The following is a 26,496-nucleotide window of genomic DNA, read 5'->3' as shown; positions in this document are numbered from 1 at the left end:
TTTTGTCTTTCAGCTCTCCTCAGCCCCCCGAGTCCTCCATTGCTCATTGGGAGTCTGCTGCTCTGCTGGTCGTCACATCTCCAGCCTGTTCGAGGATCTTCAACTGCTGTCTAAGGCTTTCAGAGCCATTTTTGTTGCCATAACTTACCTTATTGCTGCTTTCCAGCAGAGGCGACTACTTCTAGGCCCTGCTGCAGCTTTTTCAAGGTCTCCTACAGCACCCATGGCCATCAGTCACCATTTTTTGTGCTGCAGATCTAGGCGCCCAGCTCCCGCGACCTCATACAGATCTCAGATCTACCTGCGCCTCCATCCGTACAGTCCGTACGACTGTACGGACGCCCATACAAACAACCTGCAAATACTACATACATGCGTTGCCGTACAGCCACGCATGTACTTGCTCCTACCAGAGCCATCAGCATGAGGCGTCCTGCTGTCGTGACCTGTCCAGAGCCCTCCACAGGAGACATTTGCAGCCATGCTCACATTTCGAGGTGTCTGAGGGCTGTTCCAGCTCTGCTCCAGCCGTTTTTTGCACTTCAACCTGCTGCAGCAGCTCCGTGGTCTGTCATATTCTACCTAAAGTGGTCTTTTGGGTCTCAGCCTTCAGTTCAGGTGACAAGAAGCTGATTTACAAGCAACATTTGCTGTCTCTTACTGTTTTTTGACAGTTTTTACTGTCAAACCCTAATTTCCAACAGGAAAATTTAGGGCTTTTGACATTTGGACCTTCAATCTGTCAATACAACATTTTGGACAAGGTTGACAACTGAAATCCTTCCAAAAATTGAAGTTTTCAGTAAAATTCAGGTTCAGGACTGTCACATTGTGCCACATTATCCCTCAGGCCAACAAAATTTGGGGCTTTTGTGTTGGGAGCTCAATTTCAGCTGGTAACTCTGTTCCTATACCTTGCTGCACATATTTTCAGCCTATTTGCTCTCGCTATTTTATCATCTGAGCAAGAAAAGGCACAGTGAAGCCTTGAGGCCCAGTGCAGCCTCTTGGAAATCTCTATTGTTGGCTCACAGGTATTTGGGATAGTAAGACATATTTTTGCAGTTTAAAACCTTGAGGCTATCCTTTGGTCACTTTGTCAGTGCATTTCTATGAGTACTATTTACAATGGCTGGGAACAATCACGACTTATTTGGCATTCTTCGTGAGGATGATAAATTGGATGGGACCAACTATCCGATGTGGTCTTATCTCATGAAACATATTCTTGTTGCAAGGCACTTTTGGAATATTGTTTCCGGGGTTGATCTGAGGCCAGCCAATGCTTCAATGGCGGCCCCTACTGCTGGTCCCTCTGCAGAGGGTACTCCTCCTGATGTCTTATCCTCTAGCACCACTGCAGCTGCTCCTCCAACTTAGGAACAATCAAGATGGGGTGCAAGAGATGCAAATGCACATTCCTGTATTGCCTTATCATGCAAGAGAATCATTAGTCCTGTATTGCCTCATCATGCAAGAGTCATTTCAATCATGTATTGAGAGCGGTCCATATATATATATATATATATATCAAAAAGATCACTTCATTAAGTATGATTGAAACCGCAAGAGCAAGCTCTAATGCAAGAGTACAACATGCCATACATGAGAAGAAAATAAAGAGCTTAAAAAGTGGTAACAAAAATTGAAGGTGGAGGCTGAAAATGCCACGTCAATCCTAAAGAAGACTAAGAGAAGAAGGGAGATCCTCTCCAAACTTTGAAGAAGATAGCCCTCTTGGTAGTAGCTGCTCTGGAGGATCCCTGCATGCTCGACCAGATGGCCATCAGAGTATGTATAGTATCAGTCCATATATTGGCTATAGACTGGAAGGGATGAACCTGTGAACCCTCTATCGCCTCTATACATCTGACCCTCCATATATGCCATGTTGTCATGATGTGTGTCTACCGAGGCATGAGCAGCTCTGAAAGGAGTGAAAGGAACATCCTGAAGGGAACAAGAGTCCACAGAGTGTCATCGTATAATGAAGGCTGAATCTGAGTCATGTCCCTCGAAAAACACTTGAGGGCCAGTGAGAGAGAACCATGCCATTGATCCCCAAGTCATGAAGAAGGGTGCTCTATGAAAAATACAAAGAATCCTAGCAACACCCTTCCAAATCGTCCTCGCTTGTCTGTGCTCCCAAAGGCAATGTTGAACTGACTCAACTGCTGTGTGGCATCGATGACAAGTATGGTCAGCCTCGAACCGGGATCTCTACAGGTTCACTGCAATCCCTCCATGAATAGAAAGCCAAAACAAAGAGTGATCTTTCTATTCCTAAGGGATTTTTAGAGCCTCCTCCGAAATTTTCCTTGCATCTCTACAGGAATCCGAAAAGAATCCCAATGCGGAGCTCTGGAAGGCCGCCAACCTCTACTGCTGGGCTGAAGTCTCTTGGCATTTCTGACTGTGTAACAAAAAAAGGGAATGCTCTTCTCTCGGTGTCCTTGGTCAATCCATTCCCATTCCCTAGGGTCCCACTGCAAGAACCTAATGAGGGAACCACCGTACAACCAGCGTCTCCAAGACCCAAGTGGGTTGGGATCTAGATACCACTGTGAATCCGTGCCCCGGTCCATGTAACCTGCAATCCTAAGAGGCTGGAACCAAGTGGACTCTGTGATAGGCAAATCATCTATATCTATCCACTCTACTGGTATGGCTGCCTCTATTTGCTATATCCTGACTGCACTCCCTCTGAGATGGCCAACAGAAGTGAGTCTCTGATCCTCTAGAAGCTGCCTAGACGCCTCTAGGAACCTACTGTAGAAGCAGGTCTCCTCTCCCATCTAGACCACTGCATATAATGTGACACTCCTAGTGATCTGCCATGCTCATCCAGTATCGAGTCATTCCACATGACTGGCTTCCTATCTGTCTCTTCTCGAGAGGAGGGTGGAACTCTCCAAAGAGTGTTTGTGAAGCTGCCCCAAGCTTTCAGAATGGCAGCCATGAGAGGGGAAGAGGGAGATCTAAGATGGGCTGAAGTAAAAATCCATCTGGAGCTATCCATCCAATCTCCCCCATGGGATGATATGCCAGAATGAATGCTGCGTAAGAAAAAATCCTTCCAAGGCTCCTGTCCAGGCATCAGTCCTCGTACTATGAACTTGCAAAGCAAGGCCATACACTACAAGTTCGGATCAATAGTATTGAGACCACCTCCTCCTTTGGGGAGAATGAGAGTCTCCCAAGCCACCCTGGCCACAACATCTGAGGTGCCATCTAACCCATTCCAAAGGAAATTCCTGATAGGTCTCATGAGCTGAGCGATACAACCTCTAGATCTGCACTAGCAAGAGCAGACAAACCATGCAGTAGCTAATAGTACCTAGTTCACAACCACCACCCTGGATGTGAGGTCAAGTCTGGCAGTGGATGTGAGGTCAAGTCTGGCAGAACTCCAAAAAATGAGTTTTTTCATGATACTCTCTAACACAGGAGCAAACTACTGTGCTGGAGAGATCCCCAACCCGACCTGACAACCTAAGTACCTGATGGAAATACCCCTTTGAATCCAAGTGAACCCTATGTCATTAACCCAGTCTGGAGTGTCCTGGAAACCATTGGATTTATTCCTATTAATGTGAGCCCCTACTCTGCAGTGCAAAATAAATCCGAAACTGTCATGAATGAAGTGAGTGTGTGTGGCATGGCATCCAAAAAAACAGCCGTGTCATCTGCCAACTCACTATCCAAGTGCTCATCCTCCTGTCTCAATGGAAGCCCCAACCCTATAATATTAGCTTGAGATCTAATGTAGTAGCTCATAGCTTAAGCCACAAATAAAAAGAGACAGGGGGCTAAAGGGCATCCCTGACGGACTGATGTGGTAATCTAAAACCTGTCTCCCCTGACTCCACCAATAAGCACCTGGCTATGGGCTGATTTGTAGAGAACTAACGCCTTTCTGATCCATGCATCCGAAAGACCGAAACGAGCGAGGGTACCCTCCAAGAAGCCCGAGTCTACCCTATCATAAGCTTTCCCAAAGTCCAAGAGTAGAATGGCAATTCTATGGCCATTGTGCATGGCCCAGTCCGAAGCCTCCCAAAATGAGAAGATGTTATCGAAAATGCTACTGCCATGCATAAAGCCCGTCTGCGTGTCATGTATAAGATCTGGAAGAAAAGACTGCAAACGAAGGCTAATTGCTTTTGCTAAGATTTTGTACAAGTTGCCCAAAAGAGTGATCGGTCTCCACTGAGACACTAAATTCCTGCAACCCCCTTTTGGAATAAGATGAATGAGACCCTCCGTAAGCGAGTCTAGCATCTCACCCGAGTCCCAAACGCCCTGTAGGGCTAAGGTAATGTGATCCCCAATCTGATCCCAAAAAGTAATAAAGAAAAAGGGGGTAATTCCATCTGATCCAGGATACTTGTCCTTATGAAGGGCGGATAAAGTAGTCCTGAACTTCATGTTAGTGAAGGGTGCATCTAGTGAGACTATCATATCCTCTGTCACCAACATAGGTAAGTGCTGCCAAATAGCAACTCTAGCATCATCTGTGGCCTGACTGTGAGGATCTACTGCAAGAAGGGAGGCATAAAACTCTATAGCTACCTACAAGACGGCATCTGGATGTGTCTGTAAAACCCCGTTTGAGTCAACAAGCTGTGATACGCTCTCCTTACTATGCCTAGGGCCAAGAGTAGAGAAGAATTGCTTGTTGACCCTACCTCCCTTCTGAGTCCAAAATGACTCTCTAGTGTGAAAGGCATACTCTGCTCTCTAATCTAGCAATGACTGCTGCTGAGCCCTCGCTGCAGCAAGGCGCTCCTGAATCCAAGCATCTGTAGGCCTCTTTTGCTCCTCCCTCTAAAGAGCAGACAACTGCTAGCAAATACCTATCTCTCGCCTGAGGATCTCACCTCTCCTGGTACGAGCAACGGCATGTGGAATCCTGATATTGGCAGAGTGGGTTCTCACATGAGGATTTGAAACAAACAAAACCACATGAAAATGATCTGAAGTGGACACCCCAGGTGTAATGCATACAATACCACCTCTGTCAAGAGCCCAATCGTCCACATAAAATCAGTCAATACGTGCATGGATAGGCATCTGTAACCTTCGATTCGACCAAGAAAATAGGATGACTGTGGTTGAGTGTGGAAAGCATCTTCATGCCAAGCATCTCTTCCACTAAACTGAAAGAGGAAGGCATCCTAGGCTGCTCTCTCTAGGGAACAAATACCGCCTTCCCTACCTCTTTTTTGTCCGAGGGCATTTCAACTATGTTGAAATCACCCCCAATGATCCAAGACTGCGCAACGCAAGACCAAGAAAGCAGCTCCTTCCAAAGAAGGACATGGTCCCCTCTAGAATTGGGGGCGTAGGGGTTCAAGAGGCCAACCTTACACCCACCAATCAAAAGGATGATCCACTGAGCTCTAGAGGGGACTATGATCCCGTGTCCAATTACCAAGGGAAGCATCGAAGAAGAGATGGAAATGCAAGTGCCTCCCCTTGTGCCTAAGTCGGGTGACCAAAAAGTATGTCCTGAAAGAAGCTTACCTGACTTGGCACAATCCGTATCATCTAATTTGTGTTCCTGAATCATAAGAATATCAGTGGATCCCCCATTAACACCTGAATGAAGATGGTAGTGAGGTACACCTCCGAGGCTCTGAACGTTCCAACTAACAATCCTCATCGGCTAGAGGAGATAGCCGGATGAAAAACCCCACCCGACCTGGTAACGAGACAACCCTTTCATGGGAAAAAATCTTCCTCTCAAGTGGAGGAAAATCAACTGGAGAAAGCACTCCCACACCTAGCAAGGGAAGCTCTGTCCACTGTAATCTCAACGACCTGCTCCCCAAACGTAGAGGGTACAAGCTTCTCCTCTATCTCAAACTCGGCCATGTCAGCCAAAACTGCAAAGGAATTCCTGTGTGATGCATCTGGCGCAGGAGTACGTAAGACCCTTGCAGACGGCGGAGTGGGAGCAACAACCCCCTTGCCTCTGTCGACATCTTAGTGCATACCCTCTTCGCATCATCGACATCCACTACACCATCCTTGGAGGTGACAAGACCACTATCTTTAGATATGACGGTGCCAATACCGGTGTTTGCATCATCTTTGTCATTGTTGGAATTAGGGGCAGCTTGTAGCTGACTACCTTCGTCCCAGCACAATATGCCACTTTCCTGTCACCCTTAACCCTTAGCGAGCCACCTTTCCCCTCCTCAGCCAATCTCACCATACCCACATTTTAGATGTCCCCTCACCACTCTCCGCCACCCGCTCCTATGCTCTACCCTCCATCATCCAACTCCCATTCGCACCATACCCATACTCTTCCCTTCATGGTCACGCAATCCCATTGGACGTGTGGGACCATCTTCTCATGGAGGTACATTGCCTTCATACACGAGAGGCAGAGTAGGATCATCTCGTGAGTTGAGGCAGTGGAGGCATCGATAGACAGCATATAGTTAGCCATTGTAGAGACTACCAAATGGGTGGATGTCGCAAAACGGGACCATACGAAGGCCACTTGTTCAACTATCATTTTAGAGTAGCAACAAAGAGCAGTAAGGCTCTCACTGTAAGAGTACATGGCAATCCTGACACAGCTGCCACCCCAATCGATGACACAACCAATTCGTGACTTCCACCTTGGGAGTCCAGGAGCACGGGATAGAGGTGGCTTGGGATATAGGTGGGATTCCAACCGAGAGCAACATCTCATCATTCATTTGAGGGATGTGCAAGCTCGTCTTGCAGCATTGCATAAATGATTAGCCTTGCACGCCCACCCAGAGATCTACTTGGATGAGGACCTTACACCTCTACAGGCAGAGAGGCGTACTTTCATATAATATCAGGATGTCGCCATAAAGGATGAAAGTAGGCAGTAGGTTGAGAGGGGTGGTGGCTCTTGATAGGTCCCCCATGGGCATCTGATGGCTCCCCTACACAGGGGGTGGGGTCTATGAGATTCAAAGCACTGAGACCATGACCTGCAATGTTTGGAACTGCAATAGTACCTTATGGTTAGATCCAAGAAATTTCTTCGAGTCTTACATAGGCCGAGACAACTTTTTACATAGAGATACATTAGAGTCTAGTGCCCTTTGCCGATAGTCCGTGGATGCACATGGGAAGCAGCGCACCGGAATGAGACTTGGGAGATAACAAGAGTGTGAGGATTGGGAGGAGAGGAAACACTATATAGATCATCCCTTACCAGGATGATCTCTATCGAGAGGCGAGATTACATGCCAATTCTTTGCGGGTTCAGATCAACGCCCTCCCAAAGAGCACCTCTTCATTGGAGATTGTTACTTTCCCCCTGAGACCTCACACTTCGATCGAGACTTATGAGAGAAGGTTGAGACTTCACCATATGCAACCCTGTATACGGACATCATGGGTTTTTTGAGTCGTGGTGGGGAAGTCCTGGTTGGGGACTTCAATGCAAGTATAGCTACACACCAGGTATCACTTCTAGATTTTTATTATTAGTCTTTCTTATTGCCAGAGGTTGATTTAGATGGGTCCACAGTCACATCTTATGGGCATGCACTACTAGACATGGGTAGGATACATGATCTTATTATTTATCATGGCCTAGACTGCTAGCCCTTCTCAGGCAGGTTCACATGTGTCCCACATGGGGGGGCTCCAGCGTAGTTGACTATCTCATGGGATGTCTTGCCTCCATAGTTGCAGGGAGAAATTCTAACTCACTCTCTCTCCTAGTCACTACTAACGAAATTGAGAGTATTGTTGACGAGCATGCCAGACCAGTGGGCACTTCCCATTACATGTAGTGGTCTAAATGGGAGAGAGGCCCCGCCTACACAGTAGGCACTTGGAAATCTTTTATCAGGCTACCTGTGGATCAGAGACTGCAGTCCGTGAGTCCTCATAGGGGTAGCACGCAGGATTCAGCAGATAGATGCAGCCATCCCGGTGGAATGGACAGTTGAGCTGCCTATTACTTCCACCACTTGGATGGGGGCTTTTTCGAGGACATTAGTTCCTTTACAGGTGATCGCTCTCCGAGGTCTCAGGGAAGACGCACTGGTCTTTGATGTTGGGGATGGAGGTTTACTTTCTACATCCAAGGATGGCATTCTTCTTGAGGTTGCCTTTCAGCCTGTGAGGATTGCTGGTTTTGTGGACCTTGGAGCGGGCTTGCAGTGGTACTTAGACCCCGACCCTCTGCTCTTGGCCTTGGGATCTTGGAGGTTGTGGTTATATGGAGGTGCACCTATCAGGTGCTTGCAGTGGGACCCAAGAGAGTAGGAATGGATAGATCATGGGCACCGAGAGAGAGGGATTCCCTTCTTTCGTTTCACGGTTGGTAATGCCAGGAGGTTTCAGCTGTGAACAGTAGGGGTTGGATTCCCTTCAGAGCCCCCCATTGGGAAAGCTTCTTCATCACCGCAGACTTGCGTAGAAATTTCTGGAGGAGGCTCTGGAAATCCCTCAGAAATAGAAAGATCACTCTTTTCTTTTGGCTTTCTATTCATGGAGGGATTGCAGTGAACCTGTGGGGATCACGATTTGGGGCTGATCCCACTTGTCCTTGATGCCATTCTACAGAGGAGTCAGTGCGACATTGCCTTTGGGACTGTAGTCAGGTGAGGACTGTTTGGAAAGGGGTTGCTCGGATACTCAGCATCTTTCACACTTCCCCTTTCTTCATGACTTGGGGCTCGGTCGCATGGTTATCTCTTACCGGGCCCTAGGTGTTTTATGAGGGTGAGCCTTCTTCTTGGGCACTCTCGGTCCGCCGGCAGGTGATAGAGCCCTGCTCTCTACAGGATGTACCACTTACTCCCTTCAGAGCTTCTCATGTTTCAGTGGACACCTCTTGGGAGATTTTGGCTAGCATTTCCTCTTGGCACATTTGGAGAGCCAGATGTACTGAGGCCTTGGATGGCACCCAGATACACCCATTACAGGTGTTCACAGGTATTTGGTCTGACACGGTTCACACTTTGATAGCCATATGGGCTAGCATGCAGGGCCCTTCACGGGCAGCCTCTTCTAGAAGGACTATATTTCTTCGAGTTTGGAGAGGTCCTTCCTTTTTCTTGGAGGTTTCTACCGGATTGAGATGGCACTATCAGCCTCAATCCTTTCTTTTTGGCTCTTGAGCTTTTCGTGCATTGCATGATGTATCCCGTATGGAGCTTGCTCTAACGGTTTTTCTTTAATACTTAATAGAAGTCTCTTTTTGCAAAAAAAAAAAAAACACACAAGTGGAACTGTGAAGTGAGTGTGAGAATCTAAGGGAGGAGTATAAATGGCCTCCGAAGAGGAAAGAATAACCGAATAATTGTCTTCCCAATAGAGCTAAACACAACTTAAAGAATAAGCTCTCTATGAAGGACTAACCCTCACTGGAGAAATGAAAGGAGAGAATACTGTATGGAGGGGGAATTCCCTCTCTGTAGAGCAGGAAACTGAATGGGGAGGTCGCCCGTCTACTGCTGCCTGTCCTACCTAATCTTGCCTATAGACTGCTGCCGACTGGAGCCCTGGAAAGCCTGGAAGGTGGATGAAAGGAGTGGCTAGGGGGGCTGCCTTATATAGGCCCCCAAACCCTTTAAAAGAACTGACCCAAGGCAGTCTATTGATTGATCCCAGGGCCAGATGTGCCCGACTAGACTAGTCGAATATGTCCAATCACCAACTCCCACGTGGCCGTTGTGTGAGATAATGGAGAGAGAGAGAGAGCAAGAGAGTGAGAGCTGGAGAGCTGAAAGCTGAGAGCTGAGTTGCAATAGAAGAGTGTGAAGAGTACAACACAATGAGTGAGAGAGAAGGTTTTGTCCTAGTGATAAAACCTTAGTAGTCACTAACCATAGTTAATGAACTAACTGCGGTTAGGGGGAAAAACCTCTTAAAGAGGGAAAAGTGCCCCTAACTAGCTTATTAAATTACATTGGTTACTGCTGAATTATATCTATAATTCTAACACCCCCCTGCAGTGCCAATGTCATGTACAAGGCTGATCAGTCACCAAACGGATATAAGTTCAGGGCACTGCGAAATGCCTCAAACTTTTCACGTGGTAGTGCTTTGGTGAAAATATCTGCAACGTTGTCATGTGTGGACACAAAGATCATACTGATCTCTCCTGCATGAAACTTCTCTCTGACGTAGTGATAGTGAACCTCAATGTGCTTCGTGCGAGCATGAAACACTGGATTCTTTGCCACTGCGATGGCACTCTGACTATCAGTGAGAATTGGAGAAGGACCCTCCAAAGACAGATGAAGATCAGCAAATAGACGTCGCAGCCAGACACATTCAACTGTTGCTGTGAAAGCTGCCTTGTACTCAGCTTCACATGATGAGATAGCCACTGTAGATTGTTTCTTGCTCAGCCAGGAAATGCAAGATTTACCCAAAAAGAAACAATTGCCACTAGTGGACTGCCTAGTGTCATAATGACCAGCCCAATCTAGTCACCCCCCCTGGGAAATAGCAAGCCAAAAGACTTTGTGCCTTGCAAATAACGGAAGATGCGCTTAACTGCCTGCCAATGCATAGTTTTTGGGCTGTGCATGTACTTGCTCACCTGAGATACTGCAAACTAAATATCAGGTCTAGTGTTGCAGAGATATATGAGGCATCCAACAGCCTGACTGTAAAGTGTGGCATCAACTAATTCTCTTGCATCATGCATTGTGAGTTTCAGCCCCGGCTCCATGGGAGTGGCTATGGACTTACAATCATGCATGTTAAATCTGTCCAAGAGTTTCTGCACATACTTGCACTAAGACATAACAGTGCCACGTCTCTCATGAGAGAACTGGAGCCTCAAATAAAAGTGAAGCAGCCCCAAATCTGACATGTCAAAGTTGGTCTGCAAATCAGCTTTGAAATCCGCAATTTTGTCTTCATTGGACCCTGTGAGCAGTAACTCATGGACATAAAGAAGGATGACTAAAATTTCCCCCCCATCCATCTTGATGTAGAGGGTGCTCTCAGTAGGACTATTGTGCAGCCCCTTGCTGGTCAAAAAGGCATGAATCTTGGCATACCATGCACGAGGGGCCTATTTCAGCCCATATAAAGCTTTGTTGAGCTTGCATACTTGGTGTGCATTTGCTGTAATTTCAAAGCCTAGAGGTTGTTTGACATACACCTCTTCCAGCAAGTCCCCATTTAAGAAGGCTGTTTTTATGTCCAACTGATGAACATTCCACTCAAAGTGTGCAGCCATTGCAATAACTGATCGGATGGTGGTCATCCGGGATGTAGGAGCGAATGTCTCCTCATAATCTATGCCCTTTTTCTGAGCATAGCCTTTAGCAACCAGCCTTGCCTTGTATTTGTCAATGGAGCCATCTAGCTTCCGTTTGACCTTGAAAACCCATCGTGTGCCAATGGCATGTTTACCTGGTGGCAAGTCTACAACATCCCAAGTTTGATTTTTTTTAATGGACTGCAACTCATCGTGCATGGCATTCATCCAATGCACATTGTCCTTTGCCTCTTCGAATGTGGCAGGCTCCTCCTCATCAAGAAGAGTACCTGCATATGCTGATTCCACTGAATTAGCACCTTCCATGTGCCTCGCTGCACTGCGAGTTCTGCCAGGTAACGGAGCATCAATTTTACTCTCCCTGAGAGTCTGTAACAGCCAGTTTGGGACTGTTTTTGCTGCATGTATGTCTGCAATTTCTTGCTGCACCACCTGTTCCACTTCTTGTGGAGGGGGCAAGACATCCTGTGGCGGAACTAGAGCATCTGGAGGTGGCTGTAAATTCTGATTTGCATCAGAAATATCAGTAGGGGAACCCAAGGCAATGGGTAGCAACCCCTCAAAAACATCCTCTGAAGAAGAAGGCATTTGAAATTCAGCCTGAGTGTGAGCTGAATTTTCAGCAAATATCACATCTCTACTGACCATGATCTTGCGTGTAGCAGGATTGTAGAGACGGTACCCCTTGCTTTCTACACTGTACCCAACAAATATGCACTTAATGGCTTTATCTGACAACTTGTGCCTAAATTTAACTGGCACATGAGCATAAGCAAGGCATCCAAAGACTCGGAAGTGATCCGCTGAAGGCTTTCTTCCATTCCAGACCTCATATGGAGTTTTTGTTTTTAGAGCCTTAGTGGGAGCCCGATTCAAAATGTAATTGGCACACATCAGACCCTCAAGCCAGAATTTGTGAGGCATGTGTTTGCTTTTCAGCATACATCTGTCCATTTCCATGAGAGTTCTATTTTTCCTCTCAGCTTTGCCGTTTTGCTGAGGGGTCAGCCTGACTGTGAGCTGATGTACAATACCCTTGCCTTTCAGAAAAGCATCAAATTCTACAGACAAGTATTCCCCACCTCTATCTGTGCGCAATGTCTGTATCTTGAGTCCGGTTTCATTTTCAACCATGGCTGAAAAGTGTTTAAACACCATGAACACTTTTGATTTGCGCTTCAGCCCAAAGACCCAAGTGAAATTGGAGTAATCATCAACAAATGTAACGAAGTAGAGATGACCACCCAACGATGGAGTCCTCATGGGACCACAGACATCACTGTGTATAAGCTGTAATTTGCGGACAGCTTTAACTGAACCATCCTTCTTGAAGGGGAATCTATGCATCTTGCCTAAAATGCACCCTTCACAGGCATGTGGAGGAGGTATCTCAAGAGGTGGCAATGCATCAACCATGGAATGCTTCTGAAGTGTCATCAAGCTGTTGTATAATGCATGTGGCCATATCGGGCATGCCATAATTCTGCATTCTGCATGGCAGTTGTAGGGGTAGAAATTGCAAGAGCATGGGCTGCTCTTTTCTCAAAAAGATCAAGCTGAAAAAGCCCACGTAGCAGAGTATCAGATAATCTTAAGGCATAATCATCTTCCCTGTCTAGGACAGCACATTTGTCATCCTCAAAGATGACCTGAAATCCAGCTCTGTTAAGAGTGGACACTGAAAGAAGATTTTTGGTTATACCAGGCACATATAAGACATCTGAAAGTCTGAAAATTAAGCCATCAATGGCAATGAGCTCAACATCTCCTGTGCCACGTACTGAATATGATCAGTTATTGGCACAAGTGACTTTCTTACCAACGGGAGGTGGATGCAAGGAAGTAAAAAGACTCTTCCTAGAAGTGATGTGCTTGGATGCACCGCTGTCAAAATACCAAGTGTTCAGTGTTTCATTGACACTGAAAGCAGATGCATCCGTAGAAGAGTCATAACTGCAAGTCAAAAATGCATAAGTATCATCATTATAAGTGGCTGTACTATCCCGAGCATCTGGAACAGCCAGCCTAGAATCTAAAATGCAAGATAAAAAGGCATAATCCTGTCCAACAAAGTTGGCTGCAGCATCCCCACTGTCAGATGCATGAGGAGCTGAATCTGAAACAGCCATACCGGATCTGTTTTTCTTCTCTTTTGCAAGCCTTTTCCTGCATTCTGCAATGTGATGACCTGGCTTTTTGCAGTAGTGACAAAAACCCTTCTTCTTGGGCTTACTTGCATCATTTTTAGCCTTTTGTGAAGGCTGTCCTGACCCACTGGAAGGCTGATTTACTGATGTCTTTGCTTGTCCCTTTGTGTTTGATTTAAACTTTGAGAGCATGGCTTGTTCACCTGCACGTGAAGCCAAGTTTTCCAGGTCTGCTCTTCATGAAGTAGAAGTCCTATCAACTCATGAAAAGTGAGAGGATTTGCACCCCCCCTCAATGATAAGTTCAGCGAGGTATGAAAGCTGAGATAAGACTCTGGAAGAGAATTCAGAGTGGTTGTAATCATCTCTGAATCAGGAATAATTTCATCTATGTTTAACAATTGCTCTCTGAGATCCTGTAGCTTTGTGAGGTGGACTGACATGGAGTCACCCTCTTCCATATGTGTATTACTTAACTCTCTTTTCAAGAAAGATACCCTTGCATCATTCCGGGCTGCATACATGCTTTCTAAAATATCCCACGCTGCCTTGGAGGTCTTATACGACCGGATATGCAGAATGATAAATCTTTTCACTGAAAGAGAGATACATGACAAAGCTAAGGCATCTCGTGAATCCCATCTTTTCTGATCTGGAGTAGTCGCTATAGCTGCACCAACAACTTGTTCTGCAGCTGCCCCCTGTGCACGACCTCTTCGACCTCCTTGCTGAGGAGGGGTATTAGGTGCCATACCTGCTGGTCGGATCTCACCCCCCATTCACATAATCCCATAAATTGCGAGAAATCAGAATATTGCGTACCATAAAACTCCAGAGGGAGTAGTTGGTACCATCCAACTTGTCTTCCTGTGAAAGACCACCGAACTGGAAGTCATTCTAATTTTGCTGGGCCATATCTGAGAAAGAGATTTAAGCAGATACAAAACTGAATTCCCTTACTGGGAATGAAATGCACAACTCCCAAAAAACACAGCCAAGCACCGGCTGTAAATGCAACTCAGATTTCTGTACTTGCACTGTCAGAAATCTGTCCAAGCATAAAAAACTCTCCAGAATCTGCCAAAAGTGCTGCAAAACACTTCAAGAAAGGCAGTATGAACTGAAAACTCTAGAAATTGCTCTCCCAACACAAAAGCCCCAAAATAGGCCTGAAATTGCAACTGGAAAGGGGCAAATTGATCAAAAGCCCCAAATGTTGCAAGAATTGTGCTCTGTCTCCAAAAGCCCCAAATTTCACTGCGAGATTGCAGTGTAATTACAAAATCCCCAAATTTCTTCAAGAAATTGTACTGCAAAACTGAAAGCCCCAAATTTCGAGCTTGAAATTGCAACCAGAAAGGGGCAAAAGTACAGAAAGCCCCAAATTTTGCAATTTCAGTAGAAAGCCCCAAATTTCAGACCAAATCTGCAATGTTTGCTCCAAGTGTAGCTCCGAAACTACAAAATGATTGCAATGTCTGCAACAAACAAAATGCCCCAAATGTACTCCCAAAAAATTGAGCCAAACAATGGCTGTCTGCAAAATGTGCCTGCCAAAGATCACCTGCGAGTTTCTCCTGTACGGAATCAGAGATTGTACGGAGGACTACTTGCTGTACGGAAGCAGGGCCAGTACGGAAGTACGGAATACGAAGGTACGAAGTACGAATGACAGTACGGAGAAGGTACGTCCTGGTACGGACGGTGGCAGCGAACTGTACGGCTGGTGGCAGCGAACTGTATGCACAGGTACGGAACTGTACGGCAAACCGTACATTCTGATGACGGACTGTACGGCACTTGTACGGACGCGATGTACGACGACCACGCATGTTGCAGATCTGTACGGCGGGTATGGTACGACATGTAAGGTACGGCAGGGTACGGACGTGTAGAGATGAAGTACGGATTCCGTACAGTCGTACGGGACTGTACGGGCGAGGTGTAGCAGCAATAGCGTGGGTTGTAGGCTGGAGCTGAACGGGGAAGAAGCAGGGAGCTGGATCAATTGCTCTGATACCAAATGTGAGATAATGGAGAGAGAGAGAGAGCAAGAGAGTGAGAGCTGGAGAGCTGAAAGCTGAGAGCTGAGTTGCAATAGAAGAGTGTGAAGAGTACAACACAATGAGTGAGAGATAAGGTTTTGTCCTAGTGACAAAACCTTAGTAGTCACTGACCATAGTTAGTGAACTAACTACGGTTAGGGGGAAAAACCTCTTAAAGAGGGAAAAGTGCCCCTAACTAGCTTATTAAATTACATTGGTCACTGCTGAATTATATCTATAATTCTAACACGTTGACGTGGTGCGGCTGTTTGTTGCACTGAGATGTCTGCAAAGCTGCACTTATGTGGCTGCTGACGCAACTACCGACATGGCTTCTAGTGCAGCTGCTGCACCTTGTCTCGGCTGAAATCAGCTTGCATTCCTCAAATGCAACCGGATGATTGTTCTGCTCCAGGACTACTCCTATGGCATAGTCTTGCTGGCAATCCCATTGTGCCAATGCAAGGCATGGAGTTGTGGTAATTGCTTCCTTCAACTGAGCGAAGGCTGAAAGGGCTGTTGGACTAAAGGTAATGGGCTGCTTCTTGGTCTTCACTCCTGTAAAGATGGGTGATCGATACCACAATCTTTGCCAAGTCCTTCATGTGCTTTCTGTACGCCTGGTAAATGCCCATGAACATGCGGACCTCGCTAGCTGTTGTAGGCACCTCATACTCCACTAGGTCTCACTTTGGTTGGATCCAAGCGAACACATGTCAGAATGATGATGTACCCTAAATAATGTTCCTCTTCCAAGAAAAAACTACTCAATGATGTACCACTGGTGGTCTTGAAGAGATGAACTTGTTGAAAATTCGTCACATGCTTTGCATGATCCTTAGAAGAAATGAGAATGGCATCTAAAAAGACATACATTTTTACCGGTCAAAGGTTTGAAAAACCGCAGCATCATCTAATTGAGTATCACAGGCACCCCCGTGAAACCAAAGGGCATCACCACGAACTCGTATTGGGCCTTCTCCGTGCGAAAGGCCGACTTTCAAATATCCGGCTCATGAATCAAGATCTGATGGTACACACTCTTTAGATCAATCTTTGAGAACATCTTGGTCGTGTTAAGGCACTCCAAAATCTAGTCGATCCTCGGCAGGAGAAACATGCTCTTTACTATAAGCTTTTTCAGCGGCGATAATCCACATACATTTGTGTTTCCTTCTTCTTGACGAAGAGGATTGGGGCATGCGTACTGAGAATTATTGGGGCATATGAAGCCACTTTGCAACAACTCCTCTAACCGTGTCTCAAGCTCCTCCTCCATCTTCTTGCTAAGACGGGAAGGATGCTTGCTGAGAGTGATGATCTAGGAATCAGCTCAATGCGGTGGTCCTAGGGCCGAACTAGAGGTAAAGATGAAGACTCAATGTGTAAAAGATGTCTTGGTACTGCTGTAGCAATGTTTCCTGCTGGGGGATCCTGACTTGAGTGGCTGTAGTGGTCGAGTTGACGTAAACCACATGGCATGTTCACTTCACCTTTTTGGCAGATTTCTCGAGCAATCTGAACTGCTGAGTTAGGGGTTAAGGCATAGGCACCCTACCCCATCCTACTGGCTGAAAGGGGAATACCTCTGGAAGGGGAAGCATTGTGTCAATTCGTGGCTTACCTCAACAAAGTTGAGAAGATGGATGCCGGTAGGATACCACACTAGGCGATAGAAGCTACACTGACAGTGAGCTGGCATGGGATGAAGTGGATGGAGTCATGGATTATAACAGTTTTTGATATGCGAAGATGCATGTGCAATAAGGAAAATTGTGACACAAAAAATGCTACATAAACTCCGGCAAACCTAGGAAAAAAATTGCAGTTTATAAGCAGGAAATTAACTCAATGGACAGCTATGGAACGCAGAAATACCTCGGGGAAAACATTTCAACATTAAAAGGCATCTAATTTGCAAAATTAGAAGTAGTTCACATGATCTCAAGGTAGAAAGGGGTAGATGGGCAAGCTAGGGCCCCTAGAGAGGAAATACCCTGCAAAATCTGCCCCAAGGGGAGGTAGAGAATGAACAGCATGTACTCAGGAAATGTAGAGCCACACATCAGAGAAGGCTATGGGGGCTGCAGAGATCTAAAAAATTATGTTTGAGCAGCCAGCTAAAAAGCTAGGAAGCTACTTGAAAGAGGTTCTAGGACATTGCAACAAAGTATTGGGTCTAGCACACAAGCTAGCCCAACAAGTAGTCGATACATGACAAGTTTGTAATATTTTCTCTCATTGGATGTATGGGATCATTATTAGTTGATAGTGATCATCAGTCTTATAGATCCTGAAAGGTTTCACGTGGACTTTAATACAATCATATCATATCATCTCTCTCTCTCTCTCTCTCTCTCACACACTTTTTTTTTTTTGTAAAACCAAGATACTTATATTATGATACATTCATTTACATCTGGGCAGAGCTCAAAAGAGAGCCAAAGCCCTATCCATTAAAAGCAGTAAAAGAAAAGCTGAATACAAGAAAGATCTAAATCTTCCTCATGTAAGGCATCATATAAAGACTGCCGCAATGAGGCTCGGAAGAACTCATATGGCTGCTGAAGTGGAGAATTCAGATATGCTTGATTGCGCTGTAACCAGAGGGTCCATAAAGCCCAGTATCTAATCCAGTGGAAGAAAAGAGAATACTGTGATAAAGAAGCTGATAGTTTGCCATATATCCAGAAAAACCTGTAGAACCTGTGAGCTGGGAATCTGAGAGATAAGAAATAGGAGATTCTGTCAAGGAGGTCTCTGGAATATGAACAAAACCACAGTAAATGCGGAATACTCTCAGATGTAAGATGACATCTTGGACAAAGGGGCGAAGCTATCCTTCTTTGAGCCAATTTCACCCCTACTGGAAGAATACCAACAATACATCGCCATAGAAAAAGTCGTTGCTTCAAAGGCATTTTCAATTTCCATATCAAATGCAATCTTCCTTTCCACCAGGCTAAAGACTTGTTCAAATGCCATAGAGAATTAGCATGATGGGCAATCCAGGGAGGAGGTAATATCAAACGATAAGCCTGTATAGAAGTCAATAAATTCAAAGGCTTAGAGGAAATGCTTGTATTTGAAGAGCAAAGGTGCCAATCTTGAAGCCTGTCTCCAACATTCAATGTCAGAATTGGAAGCAGAGGGAGTAAGAGATCAGCAATAGCTTTCCAAATGGGTCGATGATGCATCCCCAAATTGTATCGTCGACATGCTACTGGAAAAGTGAAAATATTTCCTTGCATATCCACTACATCATCAATGAACCGGATACCCATTTTCATAAGATTGTAAGCTCTGATGGGTTGTTGAACAGCAAGGGGAGAGGAAAAGACAGCACTCCAATGAATACTTTCCATTCTGAGTGAAGAAGCTAAAGAAGCAGGATGGGGAGACCATTTGATGTGAGAGAGTACTTGCTTCCAGTCCTGAATCAAGGAATTAGAGAATGGACAACGAGGGATTTTACCTTGCAATTTGCCAAGCACCACTTCCGATGGATCAACTAGCCAGTGTCCATAAACATTAGTGCTCATCTGTCCACACAAAATTGCCAACATGATAGACCAAGGCTGCTGTTGTTCAAAAAAAGTTTTGAGCATAGTGATCTTTCTTGCCAACACATGAAATTTGATGTTGATTATATTCAAACCACCATGCATTCTTGGTGAGCAGAGCAAATCCATTTTGAGCAGCCGTAAAGCTTTTTTATGAAGCTTTGTTTTCCAAAAAATCTCCATGGCTTGAGACATAAAGGAAGTGAGATCTCGAGATGACCAGTGTAATAGAGGAAGATAGAACTGGACATAAGCTAGAACAATAGACTGGACAATTCGAAGCCGTACATGCAGAGGCCAAGTGGAGATCTTCCAATATTCTAATTTGTTCTGAATTTTGTTTGCCACCCAGGACATTTGTTGCTTATTGCTGATTTTCCAGCCAATGGGATAGCCCAAATGTCTTACTATATTTTCAGGATAAACAATCTGGCCTGGCCACAAGATAGCATGCCAGTCACAATGCTTGAGTGGCAAGAGTTTCGATTTCTGAAAATTAATTTTAAGACCAGTTGCCAGCCCAAATTCTGAAAGGGTATCCATCAAGAGGCGAATCTCCAAAGGACTATTCTTTGGCATGAAGAATGAATCATCTGCATAAGCCTGTGCAAGGAAGGGGCATGAACCAGAAATCTGAAGCCTCTCTAGCTGTCCAGTATCAACCATGTGATCCATATAAAGTAGCAAAGGGTGTGAAGCAATGGCATAGAGCAAAGCACTGAGAGGGCATCCCTGTCGAACTGAGCGTTCGAGAGTCCAAGACGCAGACAAATGATTACCAATAAAGCATTGAGCAGTGGAATCTGAGTAAAGCCAATATATGACATTAACTAGCTTTGGCCCAAAACCAAGTTTTAACATGATTTGAGAAACATAATCCCACTGTACTGTATCAAAAGCCTTAGCCACATCCACCTGCATGACCAACACATCCTGTTCTGAATATTTTGCATATTCCATTGCGATGATAGTGTTAGAGATATTGTCATGTATGTGCCGTCTAGGAACAAAACCATATTGCCTGGGATGAAGGCCTTCATGAAGGATATCCTTTATCCGATGCACCAACATCTTGGCAATCAGTTTGTATATAACCGGCATCAAAGTGATGGGTCTCCAGTCGTCCATAGTCTCACATAGAGGTTTTTTGGGCACAAGCTTAACCAGACCATGCTTCCAAGCTGAGGGAAGATGTTGAAGCTGCCAGGCTACATTTATAAAAACTGCAGAATTGGACCCTTCAGTTCAGGCCAAAAGGCTTCAAAAAATTCAACCGTCAGACCATCCCAACCAGGGGATTTATGTTTACCCAAATGCCTAAGAGCTTCATCCAATTCAACATCAGAAAAAGACATTTCCAGCATTGAGGCTTTGTGCAATGAGATAATAGGAGAAACAAACGTAGTAAATTTGTTACGGGCTGAAATGACCTGAGGTGTAGAAGATGATGGCTGAGAAAAGAGAAGCTGGAAATGATCCAAACATTGCTTTTCTAGCTGAGATAGAGTCTGGGTCCAAAGGCCGTCTGGTTTCCTGACCCTCATAATAGATTGGCTTTGTCTATGTGCATGTAAGTTCCGGAAAAAAGATTTCGAGGAACAGCCCTTATCTAGCATAGGTTTAGCTCTGGCCCGGGTCTGCCATTTGGACAACTTGCGTTTATCATTGGCATCAATTATGGAGGAAGCACAAGACAATAAATGCTGCTCAGAATCAGATTGAGATCTTTGATGACTAATCTGTACCAAATATTGCTTGTATGATTTTGCCCACTGGATATGCTGTCTGGTTTCTGCCAGGTACCATCTTCCATATTCCTTAATGACATTTTGAATGCGATGTATGAAAGAGGTCCAAGCAAAGTCCAGATCCTCCTGAGCATGGGAAAGCAATGGCCTGCAAGCCAATCTGATCATATGCTGGAAATTTTCATGAGAGAGATATAATTGATTAACCTGTAAATTTCTGACTGAAGAGGGCTGCAAGTCATCCAAAGGCATACCAAAGGAAAGAATGAGCCATAGTGGAGTATGATCAGATAATTGCTGCGAATAATCAGTCCGCATTTGACATGTATATTCATCATATTGCTGAGCATGAAGAAGATAAAATCTATCAAGCCTGGCCCAATATTCTGTGAAAGCATTGACGATCCTGTAGATGCAATGGAGGAGCCAGCTGAAAAGGTTGGAGCATCAAAGTAATCTTATCAAACACACACACACATACACACAAATAAGGGTCAAACAAGGATGTCTGTTATCACCCACCTTGTTTGGTCTCTACATCAATGAGCTTGAGGCAGTCATGCAGACACTAGGGGGGACTAGCTACTCTCTCGTTGGCACTCTGATTCAGATATTGCTTTATGCAGATGATGTGGTACTCTTATCGTCCTCAGCATAGGGGTTCCAGAGGCAATTAGATGCGCTATAGTCTTTTTGTGAGTCGCATGATTTGAAGGTCAACCTTGGCAAAACCAAGGTCATAATCTTCAATACATCTCGGGTCTCATGATGCATTGGGAGCACTTTACTTTTGATGGGTCACCGGTTGAGATTGTTTCATCATATACCTACTTGGGGGTTATCTTTTCCGGACCTATTTTCACCATGAGACCGGCGATGCAGGCCTGCTTGAGCCGAGGATATGCCTCGTTGGCTAGATTGGAGAGGCAATGCTTCCACTCACATTTTCAGGACCCTGGGACCAAATGCCTGCTCTTTGACTCCTTGGTTCAACTAGCAGGGATGTATGGTAGCCCTTGTTGGGGGCCGGACTTATCAGATACTGAGTGGGCTCATGTGAAGCGACTACAGTTCTTATGCTCTCACGGATGATTCGCAATAATCCATGAGTTCCTTACCAGATCATTCAGACTGAGTTTGGATCTCCTCCACTGCAGCTTGATGCAGCATTTCAGGTTATTACCTACCTATATCGAGTAAGGGCATACGGAGATCACACCTCTGGATGTAGCAGATTGCCGTCATTGGCATTGTCCTCTTCCATGTCCTCTTCCATGACGCTATCAGAGATAGGTTACCAAAGATGTTGGTTCGCACACAGTGAGATGGTTTGAGCGACTGGGGTTACATATGTATAGAATTCCGCCCTTCCAGTACAACACTGATGCATCGTTTTTCCCACTCCGATATCATGAGGTCAACCAGGTCATACGTGAGGATCCCTTGCAGCTACACATATTCCGAACGTGGTTGGAACCAACTGAGCTACCAATGAAGTTCAGCTTCTATAGAGATCACTGTCTACATATCTCGGATGAGAGATTTATTGATCCACTAGAGTATACACGGGCTCATTTATCCCATTCATTAGGATCTCCATTGGGCAGTTCCGGGTCTCTTCACATAGACTCTGTATTGAGAGCGACGCTTTTGCATTTTCACAGGAGGTTGAGTCGGAGGAGCATTTCATCTTCAAATGCCCGGTTTACTATGAGATCAGAGGACGATTCTATTGTTTATTCAGAGAGAGTTTTGGGTTGTTATCCTAGTTTCTCTCTTTTCTAGATCAGAGGTGTATGACCACGTTCATTCATGAGGCAGTTAGGCATCGTGAGCGCCTACTCCGATCTCAGAGACAAGAGGGTAGCTCTACAAACTTCTCTCAGAGCATGATCACGGAGTTCTTCCAACCGGACCACATGGGCTCCCCTCCTACAGGCCCTAGGCATGATCGGGACCTAGAGCCAATGACCCAACAGCTCAGGCAAAGGGTTGAAGAGGTGGACACAAAGGCAAGTAAAACTGATATTCAAGAAGAGATCAAGGAAGTGACTGTAGAGGTGGATACAAAGGTAAGTGCAAACGATCAAGAAGGAATTGACTGTAGAAGTGATTGTAGTGGTGGATACAAAGGCAAGTAAAACTGATATTCAGAAAGAGATTAAGGAGCATGAAGCTAAATGTGATAATGCACTGAAGATTAGAATAGGGGGGCTCCGTGAATGTTGGTTCAAAGAGGATGACTCATTAAATGAGACTTTAGCATAGATCAAAGTAGCCACTCCTAGCATTAATGGCCAAGAAATAGTGATGAAGATTTTAGAGCAACTAATATTCAACACTCAAGAGGACATGCTATCATCACGCTTAGCTCACGGGGTCTACGAATTGAGCTTTTTGCCAATCTTATAAATTGAAAGGGACCAAGACATGGATAGCTGAGGAACTCACACGAGCTCAAGTGAGCTAGAGGGCAATGGAACTAGTCAAGGTCAGGGCTACTTGTTGGAAGGATGGAAAATGGGCAGTATACCATGAGGGTGTATCCCTGATCAAGGAGTCTAAATCCAAATCGAAAGACTCTTAGTCTTAAACTGATGTATAGCCAACTATGTTTTAAATTTTTAGAGTACAATGCAGGTGTCCTAAATAATTCGGAGGTGCATCTGTTTGTACCTTCCCTGTGCCCTCCCTAAGTGGATGTACTAGCTGATTTTTTGCAGTTCTGTGGACATTAATAGACTCTCTCTCTCTCTCTCTCTCTCTCTCTCAGATGATATGTACTTTCACTTGCATTGTATTGCGTAGCACTTAGATGATATTCGACGATGCCTCTTCTTTGTGGCACGTTGATTTTGTGCTATCTTGTATGCAGAGTTCTTGATGTCCCATGGGCCCATTTTGGCCTTTAGTGGACAATAATACACTTTCTTTCTTTCTTTCTTTCTCTCTCTGGAGTCGGTACTCAGGTGTAGTAGTTACTCTCTTTTTTTTGTACTTTGTCTCATAGGCCTGTGAGGCCTCCTGAAGACATTAATATATCTTTCATTCATTCTTTCTTTTTCTTTCTGTCTCACGTTTCTTGTTCTTCTTGTTGGCTTTATTATCTTCTTTTTTGCTATCGAGTTTTTGTTGTTTTGGTTGGGATTTTAAAGCTTAGTAAGCATTGGGTATACCAAAGAGATTCTAAAATCTTTTAAAATGCAAATGGCGACTCATGCTTGGTACTGAAGAGAACATAAGCATAGCTTTTCTTACTAAGTTATTTCTAATTTTATTTTTCTTGTTGTAGTCTTAATTTTTTCTAATGTCTCTTAAAAACTCCCTTCTTTCCTTCTCTCTTATTCTCTCTCCTTAGTTCTTTGCTCGTTTTATAAAAAATATTAATTTGTAAAATTTGGATACTTTCTAGTCTTATGAAGGTATACATATATGTTTAATCTTTGTTTATTTGGATTTTTGACAGAAATTGGCAATAAAGCGAATGAATCTTCAAGCAACAAGGGAGTTTTTATCTGAACTGAAGATTCTTACCCATGTGCATCATACCAATCTGGTACGATATGCAATATATATGCTTGCATGATGAGTGGCATCTTGGATGCAAGCAGGAAACAACTTAACACTGGATTTGGTAGCAAATACTGCATGGCTTTTGATGAACTGAAACAAGTAAAATGGGGACACTTGATTGATTTTTGTGGTATGAATTGTTTATTCCCATTCATTTATATAGTCATTGAAAGCTTTGCAAATCGATAAGCACATAGAAAAACTATCTCATGAGATTTGGGCGTATTGAACTGCTCTAAGATGCCTTTACATTCATATAGGTCATCATATAGTACTGACAACATGGATGCACCACCCAAGTCGATCCCTCGAGATGAGATTGACCGTATCACATGGTTACACTTCCTACAGCTACATACATCACTAGCTGATGTGGGGTGGGGCGGGGACTGGGGAACCAAGAGCTCCCTAACAAGGTGCAAATCTATCGCGACCACTTCTTGAGATTATCAGAGGATGGACTCGTCATTAGACCCCAGTACCTTGAGGACAGAGTAGTCTCACATGCATTGAGCATTGCAATCGGGCACATGCACGTCTCATCACACCAGCTCGGGATTGAGGCTGGTAGAGTTTATGTATAAGAAGTGACAATTTGTGGCATACTATCATATTTGTAGGCTTGTTTAAATTCCAAACTTTTGAGTATTATATGACATTTCATTTTGGGCCTCTTCACGTTTGAGCTTCTTGTGGTTTTGACTTTTTCAGCATGGACTCTACTTTTCCAAACAAAAAGAATTTCACTTGAGGACAATGAGAACCTTTGTGATATATGGTCCTCCATTTTTGCTCAGTATAGAAGTCCCTTTCATCTGGTAGGAGGGGGGAAAGTGAACATTGTTGTGTACATTGCTCGCACAGATCTACTCCTGTCTTTGAATCTGCCACAAAATCGTAGCAACTAATAATTATTTTGTATGTAAATTGAAAGAGGCATGATAACGGTTAACTGATTAGATTTTTATTTTCCCATAAAGAAGACTTCTATTAAGTATGAACGAGATTTGCAAGAGCAAGCTCAAGGAAGAAATACATCATGCAGGCATAAGAATAAACACCCTAAATAGGCCAATCAAAAGATCTCACAGCGAACTAGAAAAAATCCAAGGTTGAGGCTGAAATTGCCACCTAGACCCTGTTGTGGTCTTCGAAAAAAGGGGACATTCCCTCAGAAAAGTAGCCCTCTTGGCAGAAGCTTTCCAGGAGGACCCATGCATGCTCACCCAAATGGCCATGAGCGTGTGTACAATATCTGACCAAATACTTGCCATAGTGTGAGCAAGGTTGAGATCCATCCAAGGCCTCTATGAAACGGGATCTCCAAATGTGCCACACTGAATTACTTGTCAATATCTCCCAAGAAGAATCCACAGAGGCATGAAAGAGCCTGAAGGGGGGAAAGGGTGCATCATCCATAGAGCTTTACTCCACCGATGAATCTAAAGGGCCCAAGAAGAATCGTGTTTCTCATAAAAGACTTCAAGCTCGAAAGAGAGAGCTAGGCTAGTGAGCCTTAGATCATAAAGAAGGAGAAGGAATCAAAGGTGCTCAAAACTCCAGCAATCCCCTTCCAAATGATCCTAATAAGCAATGCTGAGGACAAGTAGAGTTAGCCCCCAACTTGGACCTCCATAGGTTCATTGCACGAGTATTGTTAGCCCCCAACCTTGACCTCCACAGGTCCATTGCAATCCTTCGCTGAATAAACAACCAAAAGAAAAGAGTGTTTTTCTATTCCTGAGGTTTTCCAGAGCCTCTTCTAAAAAACTTTCCACAAATCAGCAAAAATCTGAAATTCTTCCAATGAGGAGCTTTGGAGGGCCTCTATCCTCTATAGCTGAGCTGAATCTGCTGGCATTACTAACCGTGTAATGAAAGAAGGGGAGGCTCTTCTCCTTGTGCACTGCATCAATCCACTCCCACTCTCCGGGGTTCCACTGCAAAAACTTTATGGGGACTCCTCCATAGATCCAAATCCTCCATGAGTCCAAAGAGAGAAGAAGTGGGTCTAGCTCTAGTGCCTTTGTGAATCCGAGTTGTGCTCCACATAACCTATAATCCTAACAAGCTGAAAAGGAACTCCCAACAAATATCATGTGTAGATCTAGACAGCTTGCCCCTTGATGGAACATCATGACCAAGGCATCCTCGTGTTGATCGTCATGGCGC

General features: G+C 44.7%; 2 protein-coding genes across 3 annotated transcripts in view; one reads left to right on the top strand and one right to left on the bottom strand.

The window, feature by feature from the left end:
- Nucleotides 1-19,012, bottom strand: part of LOC147884601 (uncharacterized) — a 33,987-nt gene extending 14,975 nt beyond the window's left edge. Inside the window, exons 1-4 of the mRNA XM_087397957.1 lie at nucleotides 18,238-19,012; nucleotides 6,000-6,136; nucleotides 356-446; nucleotides 149-212 (exon numbers count right to left, since the gene is read on the bottom strand). Of these exons, the coding sequence (XP_087254083.1) occupies nucleotides 149-212; nucleotides 356-446; nucleotides 6,000-6,136; nucleotides 18,238-19,006 (1,061 nt within the window). The 5' untranslated portion in view covers nucleotides 19,007-19,012. The remainder of the gene's footprint in view (nucleotides 1-148; nucleotides 213-355; nucleotides 447-5,999; nucleotides 6,137-18,237) is intronic.
- LOC147884600 (chitin elicitor receptor kinase 1-like) overlaps nucleotides 1-26,496 on the top strand; it is a 78,906-nt gene that overhangs the window by 29,768 nt on the left and 22,642 nt on the right. For both annotated transcript variants that reach the window (XM_087397741.1, XM_087397742.1), the window contains one exon: nucleotides 24,218-24,307. In XM_087397741.1, the coding sequence (XP_087253867.1) occupies nucleotides 24,218-24,307 (90 nt within the window). The remainder of the gene's footprint in view (nucleotides 1-24,217; nucleotides 24,308-26,496) is intronic.

Source organism: Dipteris shenzhenensis, chromosome 26, assembly GCF_047967505.1.
Source record: "Dipteris shenzhenensis isolate YYH24624 ecotype China chromosome 26, Dip_SZ_1.0, whole genome shotgun sequence".
Taxonomy (NCBI): Eukaryota; Viridiplantae; Streptophyta; class Polypodiopsida; order Gleicheniales; family Dipteridaceae; genus Dipteris; species Dipteris shenzhenensis.
Note: the sequence above shows the minus strand (reverse complement) of the source record. Positions and strands in the feature narration are given on the sequence as shown.